The sequence below is a fragment of the Epinephelus moara genome, chromosome 24 (assembly GCF_006386435.1).
Source record: "Epinephelus moara isolate mb chromosome 24, YSFRI_EMoa_1.0, whole genome shotgun sequence".
NCBI lineage: Eukaryota > Metazoa > Chordata > Actinopteri > Perciformes > Serranidae > Epinephelus > Epinephelus moara.
In genome coordinates this window covers 15,157,863-15,178,070 of record NC_065529.1, presented here as the reverse complement: position 1 = coordinate 15,178,070, position 20,208 = coordinate 15,157,863, and the positions used below count along the sequence as shown (strand labels likewise).

Sequence of the window (20,208 nt, the reverse complement as noted above, 5' to 3'; positions counted from 1 at the left end):
TAAATAAGAAGCAGTAAAATGATGTGTTCGACAGCACAGACAAACAGACGGATGTATGTGCTTGCCTCACGTGAGAGGAGTTACTTTACACGTCTGCTGAGCAGACCACACACACACACCCTCACACACTCAGACAATCAGTCAAGCATTCCCTGTGGTTGGAATGTGTTTTTGAGGGAGAGTGAGAAAGAGGAAGTTTGGGTGAGGAAGGCTTGGGGCGAACAAAAAACAAATAAATGTCAGTGGCCTATTTGTACATAGAGGAATCCCTTTTGTTTTTCCATGGGTGAATGTAAATATATGTTTACATGAAACGAGATCAACGTCCATCCCATTTCTTTGTCTCCTTTTTATTGAAGCTCCACTGCAAACTGAACAAAAGCAGTTTGGTTGAGGTTTGGGGGCCCTTAGCAAAGGCAGGCATCGGACCGCTGACCGCCAAAACCCTCACTCTTTTTAAATCTATCCTCAGTAAAAGCTACTCTCAAATTAGGCCTGAACCTACAGAGCCTGATGAAGTTTATATTCAGTTTTATGTTCAACACCATCAACAAGCACAAGCATTAAGAGCTGATTTTATGTGTGCAAAGTTGTCAGTAAAGTTTTTGTTCTCCTCAAAGATTTATGTGCAAATGCTTTTAATGCATGGAAAACATTAAGACCACTGAAATAATTAAATTCATTTTTCCAACATAACTTAAAGTTCAAATTTATTTAGAACTGACCTATTTTCAAAACCATCTCAGATAATTTAAAATTGTTAATGCAAACTAATGGGCATAGGACATATAGTTTTACAAAGCACACTAAGGTAAGTAAACTGGTTTTGCTTTGCACTTGCTTTTTTTCTGTAATAATATATTGTTTTAATTGGCTAATTCAACATTTGGTGAGGGGAATTTATAATTTGGCCTACTCTTGTGCATTTACAGTGATGCTGATCAATGTGCACTACAGCAAAAAATTAAAAATCAGACTGTTCGTTTTGTTTTCTGTCTATGTATCAATTAAATACTGACAGGTGTTGAAATATATAAAAGACTCAGGGTAGATCAATGAAACCAAGATTTTTGTTTATGAGATCTATATACATTCCATCAGGGTTCTCCCTCAAAAACAAATAGTTTTGGAGTGTCCATCAAGTCTGTTTCTACAAGTCAGTCACTGTTGCTTGATTGGTACAGTTGAGTAATAACATCTCAAATCTAATCATCCCTGGATGTGATTAAACAGAAATTGTGCATTTGTTAATAAAAAAACAAATAAATTCTGGCCCTAACACCTTTTCATCGCAACAGTTCATACGAAGTGTTGCAGAACCTGACCGTGGGAAAAAAATCCTCTAAATTGCATACTAGTCTCTTTTTTTGTAAATTAGTTTATATGAATCTCTTGAGTGGGTTATTTACTCTATGTTCCAGCTGGAAGTAATCTGAGCAACAGATTTGAGTGTAAAGAGGCAGAAAGCGAGCCTGATGATGGAGTGGGAGGGAAGGGAAGAAGGGGACGAGGGCAGGGGGAAGGGGAGAGAGAGCTAAGCGGATGGGGGAAGGGCTGTTTGCACATGCCTTGAATTCCTTAGGTGTTATCAGCATTGCCCGCTCCATAATTGTTCCTTTCGAGGAGGAAAAAAAATACAGAGACTGTACAACATTGTAAAGCTTCCTCTGTGTTGGAAAACCTGAGGCCAGGGGGTCAAGATCTTTGAACTCTGCTACCGCCATTTTTTACTTACTGCTATTCTGCATTGTTGAAGATAAGAATCAAAAAATATATGTGCCTTTTTTTTTAAATCACTTAAAATTAATCATGCTTTATACAGATTATAGATTATTTCTAAGAGCGTGTCATGTCTAATTTCATTTAAATGAGATATGATGAAATGATATAGTTGCTCTGTTTTAAAAAAAACAACAACAACAAACAAAAAACGAATTCACGTTTCATGGTTCATGTTTTGTTGCCTTAGGTTAAATGGAAAGATTCTAGTGTAGCTCAAATAATTTGAAAAAATAGAAATTAACGATGATTTGATTTAAAGAATATATCCACACATTATGGATTATTGATTATTATTTCACATATGCAAGAGTGCGTGAAAATTAGTTAGCAAGCAAGCACAACATTTTAAACAGGTATTGCTAAAAGTATTCAATAAAAAAAAAATAGAAAATAGATGAAAGAGCTGAAATGATTAGCTAAAAGTAATAGAGGAATAGTTAAAATGGTTAGCTTAAAATATTGGATAAGCCACAGAAAAAAATAGCTAAAAGTACAGATTCAACAGTTTAAAAAGTTAGCTAAAAGCAGCTTTTCTGACCAAACATTTCAAATAATTAGCTTAAAGTAATTGAGAAATGGTTAATATAGTTAGCTTAAAATATTGGCTAAGCCGCAGAAAAAACTAGCTAAAAGTACTGACTTAACAGTTAAAATAGTTAGCGAAAAACAGCTTTACTGACCAAACAGTTCAAATAATTAGCTTAAAGTAATCGAAAAATGGTTACAGCTGTTAGCTAAATGTACTGGATAAGCGGCAGAAATGGTTAGCTGAAAGTATTGACTACCGTTCAAATAATTAGCTTAAAGTAATTGAGGAATGGTTAAAACAGTTAGCTTAAAATATTGGATAAGCCGTAGAAATAGTTAGCTAAAAGTACTGATTTAACAGTTGAAATAGTGAGCGAAAAGTAGCCTTTACTGATGAAACAGTTAAAATAATTACCTTAAAGTAATCAAGAAATTGAAAATTTTTAGCTTAACGGTCTGTCCAAACTGACTACCGTTTAAATAATTAGCTTTAAGTACTAAAAGGACGGTTAAAATAGTTAGCATAATGTATCTGCTAAGCCTCAGAAATAACTGTCCAAACCGTGCAAATAATTAGCTTAAAGTAAGAAAGGTCAATTAAAGTGGTTAGCTTAAAATATGAGATAAGCCTCAGAAATAGCTAGCTAAAAGTACTGACGTAACAGTTAAAATAGTTATCTTAAAGTAATGGATAAAAGGTAAAACATTCAGCTTCAGTCCAGGTAGTGGTAGTTGCAGACCAGACCAACTTAAATATTGACAGTTCAATTGTATGAAAAAATCACATTATTATGTAATTAATGGTGTTGCACATTATGAACGCTGGGAATTGATAAAGGTGTGACTTCATCTGATATAGCTGCAGGGGTTCCTCAGACAAAAAGGTTGGTAACCTGCCCTTTAGAACAACTGTAAAGGGTTACTGACATCCGTAACGTGTCAAGGCCATCCCAAACCCCCCAGACATTTTGATAATGCAATTGTCTCAAACAGCGTTAAAGAGGCTTTCGTGCATGGGCGAGATTAGCTGTTTCCTGTGTGACTCTCTCAGAATGAGCAGATGATGAGGAATGATAAAGTAATTACTTGAAATATCTTTTCTTTTTCTGTCATTACAAAATGGCTGCGCGGAGTATCCTAGTGAACAGAGACACTGCATTAGTTGGACACACACACACACACACACACACACACACACACACACAGGACGTGATTCTGGGAACTTTGATTGATGAGGTAATCCATCTGGCTTTGAAGCAAGGGAGGGGAGGACGAGCACCGGTGAAGGGAGGGAAAAAGGGAGTGTAGAAGATGAGTGATGATGTAGGTCCAAATCATGATGCACTTTAGAGATTTATGAATGTGTGTAAGCAGATATTTGTGTGTGTATATATAAGGGTGAGTTTTATCTGAAAATATCTGATGCTGATATAAATTCTTTAAACTGCCCATTTTTGTATTATAGAAATGTCATGTATGTTAACAGTAATGCAGTGTGAGAACCGGCACTGACCTGTTTCTTCTCTCTGGGCTTCAACCTGGCTTCCATCACAGCTGCAGTGAACTGGGCGGAGGTGCATCATGGGCCTTAGCTGTGGATGAAAGAATGACGCATGAAATACTTGCTCCAGTCATGACACAAACCAGATGAATGGTGTTTTCACTTACTCCGACAATAAAATCGCCCTGGAAAGAAACTCACCAGCAGCTCAGGAGTGGTCTTTTTTTGCTGGAGAGACTAATAACCCGCAGCTCTCTGATATTTAAGAATCCTGTGACGTGAAAATCACTTTCACAAGGAGAGGAATAAATCAAGTCAGTGTCTGTCTTTTGGGATAGATTAATAAAGAGGAAGTGACAGATGCTTTGCTGTTGCATATTGTTGGCACTTGCTCATTGATACCTTACTTTAAAGGGACAGTTCATCGCAAAATCAAAAGTGCATATTTCTCCTCCTACCTGTAGTGCTATTTATCAGTATAAATTGTTTTGATGTAAGTCATAGAGTGTTGGAGATATGTGCTGTAGAGATGTCTGCTTTCCCTCTAATCGAATGGAACTAGATGGCACTCGGCTTGTGGTGCTCAAAGTGCCAAAAAAAATATGCATTTGAAAAACTCAACAGCAATGTCTCTTAAAATCATGACCCGGTTACTCAAGATAATCTTCAGACCTTGTTGTGACCAGTTTCATGTGGGAGCTGGGGGTTTTGTTTCTGCCAAACTACACCCGCTAACCGAATCACCTCGCAGAAAGAAATGTGCATCCACTGCTAGCTCACCTAGCACTGCTGAGCTAGCTAAATTTACAGCTATGCAGAGGAGTACACCATTAATGTTTACATATAGCACTGTCACGAGCATGAACCTCTCATTCATGAGTAGATGTACGCTTCTTTCTGCATGGTGAGACAGTTGGCGGGTGTGGTTCGGTAGAAAGAAAATAAGAAACTGCTCACAACAAGGTCTGTGGATTATCTTCAGTAACCAGGTCATGATTCCCAGAAAGAGACATTGCTGCTGGGTTTTTCAAATATATATTTTTGGAGCTTTGAGCACCACAAGCCGAGTGCCATCTAGTTCCATTATATTTGAGAGAAGGCAGAGACCTCTACAAATCACACCAAAACAATCTAGACTGATATATAGCACTAAAGGTAAGAGAGAAATACGTATTTTTTTATTGTGAATTGAGCTGTCCCTTTAATAAATCTTCATTTTGCAAGATGTTGGGAACTGCTAATCCATGCAAAAGATGTTTATTTTCAAAGGAGAAGTGTTCTCTGTGCTATTTACCCTCATTTTATAATATGATGGTCCTCAAATATCAAACAAGGCAAGGTAATCGGGGTTTAATGACTTGACTGGCAACTGAGACGGTAATCCTGACAAAGAGAATTAATTTTGTCCAAAGAAGCGTGTCTAAATCCTCCAAAACTACAGTGTAACACATGAGTCATTCAACAGTATGATGTTACAACATGATGCTGCAGAGGCACAGATCAATACACCAGAGCTACAGATGGAAGAGAAAATTGCTCAGAGATGGATGAGGGGAGGCATTAATGCTGTGCAAAATGTCAGAATAATGAAAGATGTGTATATACAGTATCAGTGAGTCACTTTTTAATGACTGCAGGGTCAGATATCAGCATAAGCCATTATAGCTGATCTCTTTCCCTGTGTCTCTCTTTCACACACATGATACACACACACACACACACACACACACACACACACTTGACTGGTTTGTTAAGGCATAAGGAGAAAGATGACGTAAAAACAAGTCATCATGATTCCGGGAGGTGATCCAACACTAATAGACCAAAAAGTGATAGGACATCAACAATCTTTAACATCCTCAGCTTTCATCGTGAAAAGACTTCAGTAATATAATGAGAAATGAATGGAAATATTGTCCACTATAGAAGATATTGCATATAATGAGCAACATTGCTTTATTTTATTTCCATTGTTAATCTACTTCAAACATTTTGTGAAGCAAATAGACTGTTCTCGAAAATATGTAAAACACAAATGCTAGTTTGGTTCACATACTGTTTTGAATATGCACAGGACTGAGGTCTGACCTTTGGAAATGAGATTTAAATGAAAATAATGCAAGGGGCCTGGATGGCTTGCCACCGGGATGTCTGTCATCAGTGTTGTGCTTCCATCTGCTGGTGAGTTGTGTTAAACACTACTCCATGCCCGACTGACACAGATCAACATCTTCCCTTCACTGACGCAAAAAAGTTTGGAAAAGCAGCAGTACTGTTGAGTAATCCTGCACTTCACTAATAGGTCAGTATGTGCTTTATGTTTTCACATAATCAAACAATACTATAAGTCAGTGGTTGCCAACTTGTTTTTGCTTCTAACCTCTTATTATGAAGTCAAGTCTACATGTGACTCCTCAACACAAGTTGCATGTCCATGACTCTTAGGCAAAAGAGAATCATATTCATGTAAGCAAGTCAACATTCAATTCCCCAGATCCACTTTGTGTGAACCATTCCAACAGCATCTAGTCAAGTTGCAGGAAAGAACCACGAAGAACTAACGTTACATTACTGAGCACTGGTTGATACCAAAGATAATTTCATTCAAACTATGCAGCAGTCGTCAAAAAAGAAATTGCTGTGTGCAGAAAACACATCAAGGACAGACTGAAATGTGGCAACTTCCAATAAACTTGTTTTAACAAGTGCAAATTTTAAAAAGCATTCATGATATTTGTAAATGTAATGTATTGTTACTTTGTTCTTAAAATGGCATTACATGTGGTGAAGAGTGCATTCTGACTTGTTTAGGACACCAAACTCAAAGTTTAGGACTTGGGACGTGACTCAGGACTTACCTATCTCGACTTGGGACTTGACTTCGGGCCTAAATGTAAAGACTTGAGACTTACTTGTGACATGCAGAACAATGACTTGATCCCACCTCTGCCCGATAGTCATCCTGTGACCCCTTAGATTCACCTGGCAATACCTGGTGGAGGGTTTTCAACTCTCATGGTTGAAACCACTGCCTTAGCCATATGACAAGTCATACAACACACACATAAACATCAGTGTTGTGGACCTATATAGAAACTGAACAAGGATTGCAGACAATGACATTTATAATGGGGTAAGTGAAAGATTATTATGGGACAAACAAACAAAAACAATAATAATTGCAACTGAGTTCACTCAGATGCATTGCTTTATTGCACGTCATTCCCCTCTCCCGCTGTATGTTACATATCTCTCCTTTATGATCTGTCCAAACTACGCAGACAAATGCTCAAAATGCAAAATGAAATAAATAAATAAGCATGTAGCCTGCCTGGTTGCTGTTACAAAGTTCCACAGAAACTGCTGGGAGAACAGCACCACCCTTCAGCAGACTGATCACAGAATAATGTAAAATGCCTCAGCAAATGTGCATGTTTGTTTGTGTGTGTGTGTGTGTGTGTGTGTGTGTGTGTGTGTGTGTGTGTGTGTGTTTCTTTTGTGCAAAGTCTTTGTCGTAGTGTCTTTCCCTTTTCTTCCACTGCATGTCTGGTCTGTTTTTAGTTAGGTCAGGATTGCGCAAAAACATTTGCTATGAGGACATTTTTGGACTGGAACTCAACATTTGATAGGTTAAAGATTACTGTTGTGTGACTATTGATGTGTAAGCTATGCTAAAAGCACTAAAATAAGCACCTCAATATTTGCCAATCACCTCAGTGTGAATAAAAACACGAGGGTGGATGAAGAGCGAATTGGGGAAATACCTCAGAATCCTCAGAATTGAATTAACCCAGAACAAAGCTTGCTTAAAGTGACGTCTTGTCTGCCTCTTTAAATGCTGCAGCCTTGTTTCAGAAAATGAAAAGCAGTTTCTCTTCACGGTGCCTGCAAAGTAGAAGCTCAAAAGATATAATGGTGGCGAGGCCCTAAAATTAAGAGGAGATTGCTCAGTTTATACTGACAAGACGCAATAAGACTCTCTTTCTCAACACAGCTCTGTTAAGTGGTTAGCTGGATAATGTCAGTGATCACAGCTCGATTTTCTCTTTTATCATTCTGAAAACAATCTCTGAAAGAGGCACACTTTGGCTTGTGAGTCAGAAAATAATACCTAAAACCACAAGTCACTTTGGTGTTATGTTAAAAAAAAAGGCTTTTTGACACAAAGAACCTATTGTTCTCTGAAATGTAATACTGGCAGTGTAGACCCACTAGATGTCAGTGTTGTGCAGCATTTCTCAGACAGGTCCAGGTGGCTTTGGAAATTAGAGTACACCATTTGGTATAATCACTCCAAACTGATGTATTAATATTTTTAACGGTGTAAATAATAAAAATGCATATCAAATCTGTATGATAAGGATGATTATGTGTGTTTATATGTTCCTGTCTATGCAGGATCACCTGGTATAGATTTACATTTTAAAAAATGGATATTAAAAATGTAAAAAGGTTGTGCCAAACGTTTCCAGAGTGTGCTTTATACTGAAATAGAAAGTGCAAAACAACAAATGTATGTGAAAACTAACCAAGAAAAGGAGGGGATGTGAAGACCTAAAGATAAAGGTCACATAGCAAAGTAGTGGACTCATACGTTCATATGACTTGGATTCAAGACAAACTGAAATCCCAAATTACATGATTCCAAAAAGGATTGTAAGTAAATCTAAAAAGTCCCCAAACTCAACTTTGACACCTTTAACTTGTGACTTCACTTGGAGCCTTGAGTGACTGATACTTCTCCAAAAACCAGACTAAAATAACCTTGGCCAGACCAACAAAATACTTGGCAAGTTTAAACTCGTACTGACTCCATTTGTTCCCATTTCCTTAGTATTTATCTTTTGAGAGTACATTTCATGTGTTGAAATCACATCATGACATCTTTAAGACTCAAGGCTAGGAATCAAGATATGGCTTGAATCTTGGTTGTCAAGACATATATAATGACAGAAGACAATATGATACATGGACCTATTACAAATACACGTCCTTCAAATGGCTTGGATTATGGCACAGTGTTGTCAAATGTCAAAAAGTACAACATGAGGATAAGTGTCTGATGTTTGTGATAAGTACTCAAAAAAAATAGCAGACCTTGGTGTTTTTGCCATGGCTTTGATTATTATGTGTCTAATCTTACATTCATTCATTCATTCATTCATTCATCTTCTAACCGCTTCATCCTCTTGAGGGTCGCGGGGGGGCTGGAGCCTATCCCAGCTGACATCGGGCGAGAGGCAGGGTACACCCTGGACAGGTCGCCAGACTATCGCAGGGCTGACACATAGAGACAAAAAACCATTCACGCTCACATTCACGTTCCTATGGACAATTTAGAGTTATCAATTAACCTAGTCCCCAATCTGCATGTCTTTGGACTGTGGGAGGAAGCCGGAGTGCCCGGAGAGAACCCACGCTGACACGGGGAGAACATGCAAACTCCGCACAGAACCGGCAACCCTCTTGCTGTGAGGCGACAGTGCTAACCACCACACCACCGTGCCGCCCTTCTTATCTTACATATTCTTGATAAATATGATTGCTCCATGTATAAGCAAGCAATCTATGTCTAAGGATATAAATTGGTCTCATCTGCTCTGAAGCAGCACTGTTTTACTCTGAGATTCATGGTTTGGCTTTAACTCACATCCCCACTTGTAATTTAAGAAATTAGTGTAATCAAAGTGTCCTCTAAGATTCCACTTTTATAGCTCTAACTCCATATGCTCTGCTGCACATAATGTTGTGTCTCTCAAATCCATCTTTTTGGCAGAGACACTTGAGTACATTCGAAGATCTTGGACCATTTCTGCTGCAAGAGGATAGACATTTTTCTTTGGCTGAATAGTTTTTGCAATTGTGTGGTCCTCTGATCATCCAAGAATTGCCCTCAGTTAAACTTGTTCCCTACCATGTTCTACTACAATCATCTCTCCCTGGACTGCACTTTCTTTTGTACCTGTACCCTACAGCAGCAAGCAGTTCATAAAGGATAAATATAAAGTGATGTTGAATCTATGATAATATCATTAGGACCCTGAAGTATCTGCAGCCAGACAATTGACAGTGCACTGCAGCACTGTTAGTAATAGCCTTGAAAGATAGAGTAGAGAAGATTCTATGTTTGTGCAAGGATTCAAGCATTTCTGGCAATGTCTTTTGAGAGGCTTTTCCAATATGGTTCTAACAGACTATGAGCCAAACCTCACACCAGGATTTCTGACCAATTTGGAGAGCTGTTATGGAACACATTGTTGGACCTGCTTTGTTATACAACTCAGACCCTCAGCTTGTAAGCTGTTGTAGTTTATATGCACAATCGGATGTCATCAGCATAGCAGTAGAGAGATAATCTATGAAAGTTTGTTTGTCTGGGAGCCAGAAACTGTCAGTTTGTTGTTAGAGAAGCTGAAGGGGTGGGGTAATCTTTAAAGGGAGAATTCTGATTTTTCAAAGGGAGATTGTATAAGGAATTTATCCCAGTCAATGCAGTAGCAGTCGATGTATTGCATGTTTTTATCAAAAGAGTCTGGTGGCTTTGAAGAGAGCATAGATTAATAGAATGGCTTCAGTTTCCAATGGGAAAAGGTTGCCTGACAGCAAGGTAAAGCAGTGAAAATACTCTAATTATAGCATATACTTAAACTGATGTTGATTTTTTTTTTAGGTGGGACTTTTTTTGTTGGCTAAAATAGTTTGGATGCTGCCCCCATCCACAGCAGTACATTGCTTGACTCCCGTGTCTGTACTCCTGTCTGCCTCTCCAAACTGGGGATGTCCTAACGGCTGTCTTCTGTAGGTAATACACACTGACTAAGGATAAGTACCTCACACAACCCTGCATCAAAAAATCCAAATATTAAATGCAGCACTTGGCCCAGAAGAATCATGAGAGCACATTCCAAAAAACACAGTCTGCAGTGTTTGTGGGTGAAGCCAGCGTGGGATCCTTGCTATTGTTTGTTGCTGCACTGGTGGCCTGGTCGCTCACAACACCATCACAGATTAGGGTGGGATATGGGAAGGGTGGCATGAACTTCTTTCTCATTACGGCTTTCATTAAGCTCTGGCAGGAGAAAAGACGCTGGTGACACTATTTGTCATGGTGACAGCACATTTCTGTGGACTCCCTCCTCATGTCAGTCTTGTCTTGTCTTTCTTTTATATCTTGTCTTGATGCCTTTATGTCTTATGTAAAGCACTTTGAATTGCCTTGTTGTTGAAAGGTGCTATACAAATAAACTTGCCTTGTTTGATTTATTTTCCATTAAACCATTTGCATTTGGCACCGTTTGACAGTGTGGTAGTTAACAATTGATGTCGGCTATCAATAACAACATAAATCAAAACAAATGTGAAAAAAATAAGATGTATATTAATTGATACAGGGAAATATCAAGATCAATCATGAAGACTTTATTGCTCCACGAGAGAGAAATTCAAAAATCAATTTGAGCACACAGCTTAAAAGTAGGGAAATCATTTCCTGTATTCCAAAGTCATTTACCAACATCATTTTCAAATGAGAAGTGAGAGGCGCATGCTTAATTCAATATGCATTTACCACCTGGATCCCCATTTACGTTTCCATTTGGCAGTAATATTGTAGGTAGTGGTGAATCCATTAAACTTAAATGACTTATGAATTCTTGATAGCACACTATGATGTGAAGCAGCGATCTGGATTCATTAGGCTCTCCATTTCAGGACTGTCTCCTCCCAAGGATGCAGCCTTCATGTAGGCTTCAGAGGACAGAATTCTGAAAGAACATATGCCTCCGCCCTAAATGAGATGAAATGTCCACAGAGGATTCAACATTGCATCATCACAAAATCCTGCCCTCAGTTTAAGGAGGACCAGAACTAGTGACCAGCATACAAATTAATTCTGGGATATTGACGGCCATAACTAGTTATGACTTTCAAATTCTGGCAAAATGTGACTACAGTGTAGCCTTAGGAAGAGCTTTGTTAACCCACCATGTTGCATAAGATCTTGAAATAAAGACTATTGTTTTGTCCATATCACCCACTCCTAATGGAAAGTCAAAAATGTTTTTAAATCATGGATGGACTACTGAACAGGTGTACCGTGCACAGGCCCAGGGGCCCAAAGTGTAAGCACCCCCCCCCCCCCCCCCCCCAACTGCAAAATGCCACTCAAATTAACACTTACCAACCAGGAAGAAACACAAAAATAGCACAACAAGATGCAAAGGAACTGCAAAAAGACACAAAACAACTACTAGGAGACAGAGAACCACAAAAGGATGCATAAGGACTAGGCCTACAGAGATGCAAAATGACCTCACAGAGACACGGAACAACTACTTAGAGACAGAGAACCACAAAAAGATGCATGAGGACTACAAAGAGACACAAAATGACCTCAAAGAGACACAAAATGACTACTAAGAGACAGAGAACCACAAAAAAATGCATAAGAACTACAAAGAGATGCAAAATGACCTCACAGAGAAACCAAACAACTACTAAGAGACAGAGAACTACAAAAAGATGTATAAGGACTACAAAGATACACAATATTACCTCACAGAGACACAAAATGACTACCAAGAGACAGAGAACCAAAAAAAGATGCATAAGGACTGCAAAGAGATACAAAATGACCTCACAGAGACACATAATGACTAATAAGAGACAGAGTACCACAACAATATGCATAAGGACTACAAAAACACACAAAAGAAAGAAAAAAAAGGCAGCAGTATGTAGGAGAAGTGGTGGGGCCTTTTGCGTATCTGTGCCCAGGGACCCGCTGTTTCATAATCCACCCATGTGTTGAAAGTATTTTAAGAGACTGTTTTTTATTTTAAATCAACCCTTCTATCGCCCAATCTGATAAATAGCTTTATGATTTGATGACATGTTGTTGCTGTTGTTTTCATTTTGAAGTGCTCTAAACATTCTGCTTTTCTAGTATCTAATTAAATACTGATTGGGATGCTTAGCTGCTCTATAACCTTTTGCAAAGCTCTAGAGGAGAGATGATGATGATGATGATGATTGTTGTTGTTTTCAGTAATAGCCATACATTTAACCATCAACATTAGCACAACAAACTTGCAAAGTACTTGCAAGTTAACAGACAATGGAAGAAGTATGAATACATGATGGCACACGCACTTAATAAATAAAGCAGGGAGTGAGACACTGTTGCAGTGAGTTTACAGGACAGTGTGTGATGTGATGGAGGTGGATGGTGGGGTGTCGGGTGCTGTAGGGAGAGAGACAGCGAGGCAAAGAGGGAGAGAAAGGGGAGGGCCAGCAGAGCTGCTGCTGCTGCGACGTCACTCAGACCACTGACTGACTGAGCTCCAGGCTTCAGGCTCAATCTGCGGCCAGCAGCAGCAGAGGTGGTGGGGAGGAGAGAGGAACATTTGATCTACTACTTTATATCCTCCTGCGGCTTCTTCCACTGGGGCAGGGAGAACAAAAGACGAACAACTGCATGATTAGAGGCGCCAGCTCCTCTGTCTTCATCTCTCGACTGTAAGCCAGGCTAGCTTGATGCTCAGTTCAGCCTGCTAGCCTTTGTGGCAGGGCTGTCCATGCATCCAAGGAGCCCCTAAACAACCCCGGGCTGGGAGAAGCCTCGGCTTTCTTTTATTTTTTTTCCTGCTTTGACAGTCTGCAAAAAAAATATTCTCTGAGTGGGCAGACGGCAGCATCCCTGTCAGCTTCATTGCGCACTCACAAAGCGGATTTCCAGTGTGGAGCATCACCGCCTGGGCACGGTTTACACGTCGTCGCCTGTCTGCAACCTCCAGCTTTTGACAGCACCAAGAGACGATTGATGACTAATATTCTTTCAAGATAGGCTACAATGTTGCGCACCGTGGCCAACATGTTGGCAACAGGATTGCTTTTCTTGGGATTGTTGCACAGTTTGGAAGTATTCGCTCCGGCAAGGGCTATAGATGGTAAGCAGAGCTGGTTTCAGCAGTCTTGTATTAAATGCTCAGGAGGAGAAAAAAAAACCTCAATCTAAGTGTGTGCATGCTGGTTATGACAGGGTCTGTGGTGTTTTGTGTCTGCTTGTGTGAGGAGAGTAGACTGTGCCCTGGAGGAATGACTGCTCGGCTGAGTGGAGCAACGTGGAGGGGATGAAACCGAGGCGAGACAATTAAAGCGGTCTTTTGTTTCTGTCTCCCAGTGCCACATGTGAATATTGCAATGTCACAGCGGCGATCGCACATTTCCTCCTGCCCTCCGCTGGATACAGGCACTCTCACACATTCACACGGACAGTCACTGATGGAAATTGTAGCAAAGGCCCCAAATACCCGCTTCAACCACTTGTTTACAGATCGATGCCTCTTCTTTCTTCTTGCAGCAATCAGACACAAACCCATGATCATGGTGTCATGTCTGTAAATATGTCAGCTTTGGAGCATTCTGCGGAGAGCTGGAGTGTATCTAATGTGTCTGGGCTTCAGTCAGTTCACGTTCAACAGATCTTACTGAGTGCTGGTGTGATGACAGCAGTCATACTATTCTTTAAGTCAAACAACACTGTCATTTTCTATACATAGGTGTGGATTAAAGGGGGGGGGGGCACAGGGGTCACAGCCCCCTAAATATGTAGAGCATGTGCATTTGTGTCCCTCAGACATGGCAGCAGCAAAATTAAAGACATTGATATCATAAATTGGTGCAGAAAAGGCACAAAATGGTGCACGAAAATCACCAGAATGCAGGAAATTAAGTGTTTGATGCTCAAAATTTTGTGGCAGAGGACCCCCTGTTTCTTTATTTATTTTTATTTATTTATTTTTTTTATTTATTTTATATACTTTATTAATCCCCGAGGGAAATTCAATTTTCATATGTGTGTGTTCTCGATGTTGAAACCTACAACCTTGTTTCTGTTGCCCTAAGAGGAATCAGATTTGTGTGTGGTTTTGATCTGATATCAGAAAGAGTATGTGGCTGATTCTATGAGTAGATTATATGCAATCATCCCAGTTAGTTTTTCCTCTATAAGCTCAGATGTTTCGTGCTGCTGTTGACAGGCATGAGTAGCACTGCGTCACTGTTGTGTATCAGTATGATTGTTCAGCTTATCACACAGGCTGGGAACCCCTGAATGCCGACAGTCACATTGTGATCTGCAGGCAAATAGCGAAGAGTTCAAAACAGCTCCCCCCTACGACCCTGCGAACACACACCTTCTCGGGCTGGAACAACTTCTGGAAACTATTAAGCCTCACAGTCAGTCCCACTCACGCGCTCCTCTGTTTGGTAAGGAAAGGAAAAGGGCGTCATCAAAGGGGAGTTAGTGCAGACAGATTTGTTAAATTCTTTGCAGGTGAAAAGGGAATGTGAGTTTGTTTTTTTTTGTTCGCAGAGATCTGCTGCTTCTCATTCATCTTGGGGATGTCTGAATATTTTTAGATAACTTTTCACTGCAGTAAAGCTGCCTCCAAGAAGGAGCACCAGTTGCTGTAAAGATAATCAGTGTTCTAAATTTAACATTTCATTAAATCCTGTAGGACTTTAACACGCATGACTGAGTCAAACCACAGGCCGCATCTTGTGAGATTCATCGTCGAGCCATAAAAGCATCCCTCTGCCTTTGAAGTCATCTCATTGCACTTGGCAATCCAGCGCTGTGAGCTTCTTAGGGAGCAAAATCCACATAAATTACCACCTTGAAGATTGACTTGGATAGCCTGCAATCACCTGCAGTTTTCTCGCTCCTCCTTCGGCCGACAGCAACAGCTGAGAAACGCTGCCTTTAAACAAACAGTTTCTGCCTCGACGCACTGTTATTGTTTCAGTGAAATTTTCCTCCCTCTCAGTCTTAATGCCTTGATTTGATGAGTCAGCCTTGTGCAGTACACCAGAGGAGATCGCCAAACCTTAGCTTTACTTGAAAACTCAGTGGGATGCAGAGGCTGCTGTGCTTGACAGAGCCTTTCAAGGAAACACATTGAAATGTGTATTAATCAGCCAGACTGAATGTGAGATTTATCCTATTACTCTGATTTTTCCTGGTTGCCTGTAATTGCAACACCCCGAATTTGAAGCCAACCTCAGCAGACCATAGCTGACATGTCACTGTAGGAAGCCAGACTGCATGCTACTCCCTTTCAAGCAAAGCTAAATTGCTTTTTTGACCTCTTTGATTGCCTCTTTAATTTTTAAGGCCCTTTGAACCACATATGTTAGTAGTAAAGTTTTTTTTTCCAGACTTGCCTGGAACTTGTCTTTTTCCATTTTCTAGACCTCTAAAGATTTTCTCTCACTGTCTATGTACTGTAGCCAGAGCAAAGACCCCGGGCCACCAACAAACCCTGTGTTTAATTGGGTCTAAACTGCTCTTTGTCTCCCAGAGGAGACCTCCACGAACAGTCTCAAATTGTTCAGAAGGCGCTGCTAATTGGGGGCCCTGTAGAAAAGGCCCTAATGAAAGAATTTGCATCGTTTCACCTCACGAAAGTACTGTAATGTTGCCTCAAAAAGGGATCAGTGGTCCTCAGAAATGGACAGTGCTGTCCCCTGAGGCTTTATGTGATGTTTCCTATGAAAATAAAAATGGAGAAATGTGTCACATCTTGTCACAGAGGACAGCTGGAATTTTGACTTGAGTCATTTCTGTTTTTTTCAGTTAGACTTCCATTTAAATGTTTTTGAAGTGAGCCTTCCATATCTGAAATGCGTCATTCCTCATTTCACATCTCCTTATTTTTCTTCCCTTAGATGTTAATTCATTTAGTAGCACAGGCTCCTCTCTTCTTAATTAACTCACCATCCAGTGCTTCTCCTGGCACTTTCCCCCTGTGGACTCTTCTGCTCTAACATTTGTTAGAGGCCTTAGACCTGGGCCAGCATTTGGCTCTTATTGGGGTGATACTGCCATCACAATGACATCCACATGGCCAAAAGGTTACCACTTTATTGTTTACTGACAACTCAGGGCAATATGGAAAAACAGAGTGCATTTGTGAGGTCCTCATCACTATTGACCTTATGTCACACAAGCATTTGAAAGTGCATGTAGAAAAGCAGATAATGCAAATAACAGAGGAAGAGTATATTTAACACTGCTATAAATATGTGGTTCAGATCATGCGTAACTAAAAGAGTGTTGGTTACTGCCTAAATGCGTTATATGACACAGCGAAAACCAGCCACGACTGCATAACTGAGCAGATATAAAATCCAGTACTCTGGTCAGCAGCTTTTCCTGGGGAAAACAACTCAGAGGCTAAGTAAAGTTCACTCTCATTATTACACCGATGGTTTATGTGGCTGAACAGTCATAATGAAATTCTGTGCTGCTGTAGCCATAGACTTCCAACTGGCACATAACTGACAATACAACTGCGTCACACCTGATGTGAGATCTTTGTGCCCTGGAGGTATTAATTTATAATGGTCACAGTAAATTTATCCATTTATGAAGGTACTTGCAGCATTGTTAACTGCTCCCCTCATTTCTTCTTTTTATATTTAATGCAATAGAACACTGCATTTTGAGCCTTAAAGGGATAGTTTTGGAGATATGTTGATTCACTTTCTTGCCAGCCTGTTAGCAGCCAGTTAGCTTATCTTGGCATAAAGACTAGAAAGGCCCAGACACACCAAACAGACACCAAAGAACTAGCGGTTAAGAAAGCGGACTGTTGCGTCACCTCACGTCACCTGTGTGAGAGGAAGTAACTGTCCATGCCAGCAAATGGCGGTAGTTTATAATCATTATTCAAATAGGGAAACTGGAAGACTGCCATGATGCTAGTTAGCCAGTTAGCATATTAAGGCCTCGTTCAGATGTAGCGTCTAAAAGCGCGTGGAAAATGCCAGCTGTGCCGTTTCCTTTTATCCAAGGCGCTTCAGAGGTTGCGCTACTGTCGTGCCTGCTGTTACTAAGCAACCAAAACCGCCTGTCTCTCACAGGGGGAGTAAAAAAGTTACCGTTAGCCATAAAAATAGCGTATCATCATGCTCACCAGTTATCCCAAGCTCCGAGCTGATAATTCTCCAGGCATTGTTCCTTCTGTTGGAGTCAAAGTAGTACGACGAAGACAGGTCATATAACTCTGGGAATCCCTGGACAAGAATGATCAGTTGCTCCTCCATTGCTTGCTGCCTTTCACACCACCGAATGTTGTGAAGTCCGTTGGACAGAAAGGAAGAAGCAGGTCCGTGGAGCTGATTGGTTAAATCTTATCACATGACATGCAGTGCGCTTGCTGCATTCGAAAAAGTTGAGATTTTACCATCTCTGTGTGCTGCGCACGCGCACGAAGAAACAGGCGCGTCGCACCGAATGCGCGCCGCTACGGCGTCACTTTGGATTGTGAGCACGCTTGACGCGCGTCTACATTGAAACGGCCCCTAACAACACAATCCAGTGTTGACAGAACACAGGATATTTACCATGCACCAGTGAACAATAATACTAACCATCATGAAACGTCTCTGCTAAAGAGCTCAGTGACTTAAGAAAAATAATTTTACCTTATATAATAAGTTTGATTTGATCTTGCTTCCTCTTGACTTAAGCTGTTTGTTTACTTTCCTCACTTCCGCCTCTCATCTTCTGCACTGAGCTGAACTTCAAATCAGAGGGATTTTATTCATGGGGGGGGGGGGTGTTCGCTGTCTCTGAAGCTGATTCAACATGCTGAATCATCTGAGAATAGACTGACAAAGGCCAACAAGGGCGAACGGTGTGGAACACACCGCAAAGACCGGGGCGACAGACGCTCACTGATTACCCAATAATGTATGACGGCCTACCATTGGCTTGGTGTCAAATTCCCCTATAAGCACCTCTAAGGCAACCAGAGGACAATCTTGTAGCCCTTTTCCGTACACACATGCCGGCTTGGTTTGACTCGGTTTGACTCTGCGTGGTGGCCCAGTGTGGCAGGGCTTTTTCATCTCCAACAGGGTTACCCACTTGGATGTGTGTCCTAAGCTGATGATTCCCTTATCGAGTCAATGACGCTCTAAAGCAGCGCCCTCTTTAGCGTTGTTTACTATCACACTGTGCAATGGCTGTTGGTAGCCAGCTACTTATCATCATGGATTTTCAAGCTGTTCTTCTGATTGTGCTCGGCAAAAATCTTTTGTTTGAAACTGATGAAGTATCTGCTATCGCAGTAGCATAGCAACAGCAGCAGAGGCTACTTAAATCTTTTGTGAATCGACACTGAAATTTGACACTGAATCACCCCTGAATGATGATAATGTCCATCTGATGTCACTGCAACCTGCTTGATGGCCAGGTGCGTGTTACTTTTTACGAATTGTTTTAATTCTTTTTTTTTTTTTGTGCAGATAAAACAAATAAATACAACATGTTATTCAGTGAGCCTTAGAGATGCTTGCAGGTGGATTTGTTACCTTCGAACAGAGCTAGCCATTTCCCTAAGCTAAGCTAAATGTCTCTTGGCTCCAGACTCACACTGAATAGACAGATATGAGACTGGTTTTGATCCTCTGACATATTTCTAAAAATGTTGGATTATTGTTTTTTTTTTTAACTGGCAGTGTAAGATGTTCCCAATCAGGGAGGGAAATTAGCACCAGTTATGAGAAAGTGGCTGGTAGATTTTAGACACTAAATAATGACTTACTATAGAGTGGCATTTATCTCTTAGTGGCTGGATGCTCACAATTTAAAAGAAGAATTTCCCACCCTGCTCCCAACTCCCAAATTAGAAAGGATCAACAAAAGAGACTTTTTTTTTTTTATATAATTGCCTGAAAACACTGCGGAAGGCTTTTAAGAGCTGACATCTAGTACCGCCAAAGTGCTCTGGGTACATGTGGCCAGGCTTGTCAGAACCGCCCTATGACCCACTTTAGAGTTGTGACCCAGTGATTGAGAAACACTATCTAGAAGGAGCTATTTAAGGATGGGAGATAGAACACGGTCTCAGGAGGCCCACTGAAAGAATATGGGCAGAAACTTGCTGGAGGATATCATGAACACGCACATGTATATTCACAATACATTAGCCAGCAACTTTTGACACCACAGCTATCAATACATAAAGGTAAGGATAAGGCAAAAAACCACTGGTGAATGCAGGCTTAGAAAAGTGCAAAGCGCTACCTGCCAGAATTCTTTGATTTATAGCCAAGACCAAATGCTGAGGTGGAGGCTGTATTGGCTGGAAAATCTGTCTGATTCAGTGGTTACTATCTCTCTTGGGACAAAATGACAGAAATCCCTCCTGGATGATGACTAAAGGTTAAACATTGCTCAGTTAATACCAAGGAAGAGATGCCATTTTGCCATATTCCTTTCTGTGTTATATGGGGATAAGAAACAAGTGCACTGAATATCGAATAATACAAAGTGCTTCTAATGAGAGAGAACAGACAACCCAGGTTTTAATTCAGAGTCATTATTA

General features: G+C 40.4%; 1 protein-coding gene across 1 annotated transcript in view; it reads left to right on the top strand.

Annotated features, from left to right (window-relative positions):
* The first annotated feature begins 13,151 nt into the window (after positions 1 to 13,151).
* The window catches only part of LOC126385512 (low-density lipoprotein receptor-related protein 1-like), a 79,461-nt gene continuing 72,404 nt past the window's right edge, over positions 13,152 to 20,208 (top strand). The window contains exon 1 of the mRNA XM_050037264.1: positions 13,152 to 13,758. Within this exon, the coding sequence (XP_049893221.1) occupies positions 13,662 to 13,758 (97 nt within the window). The 5' untranslated portion in view covers positions 13,152 to 13,661. The remainder of the gene's footprint in view (positions 13,759 to 20,208) is intronic.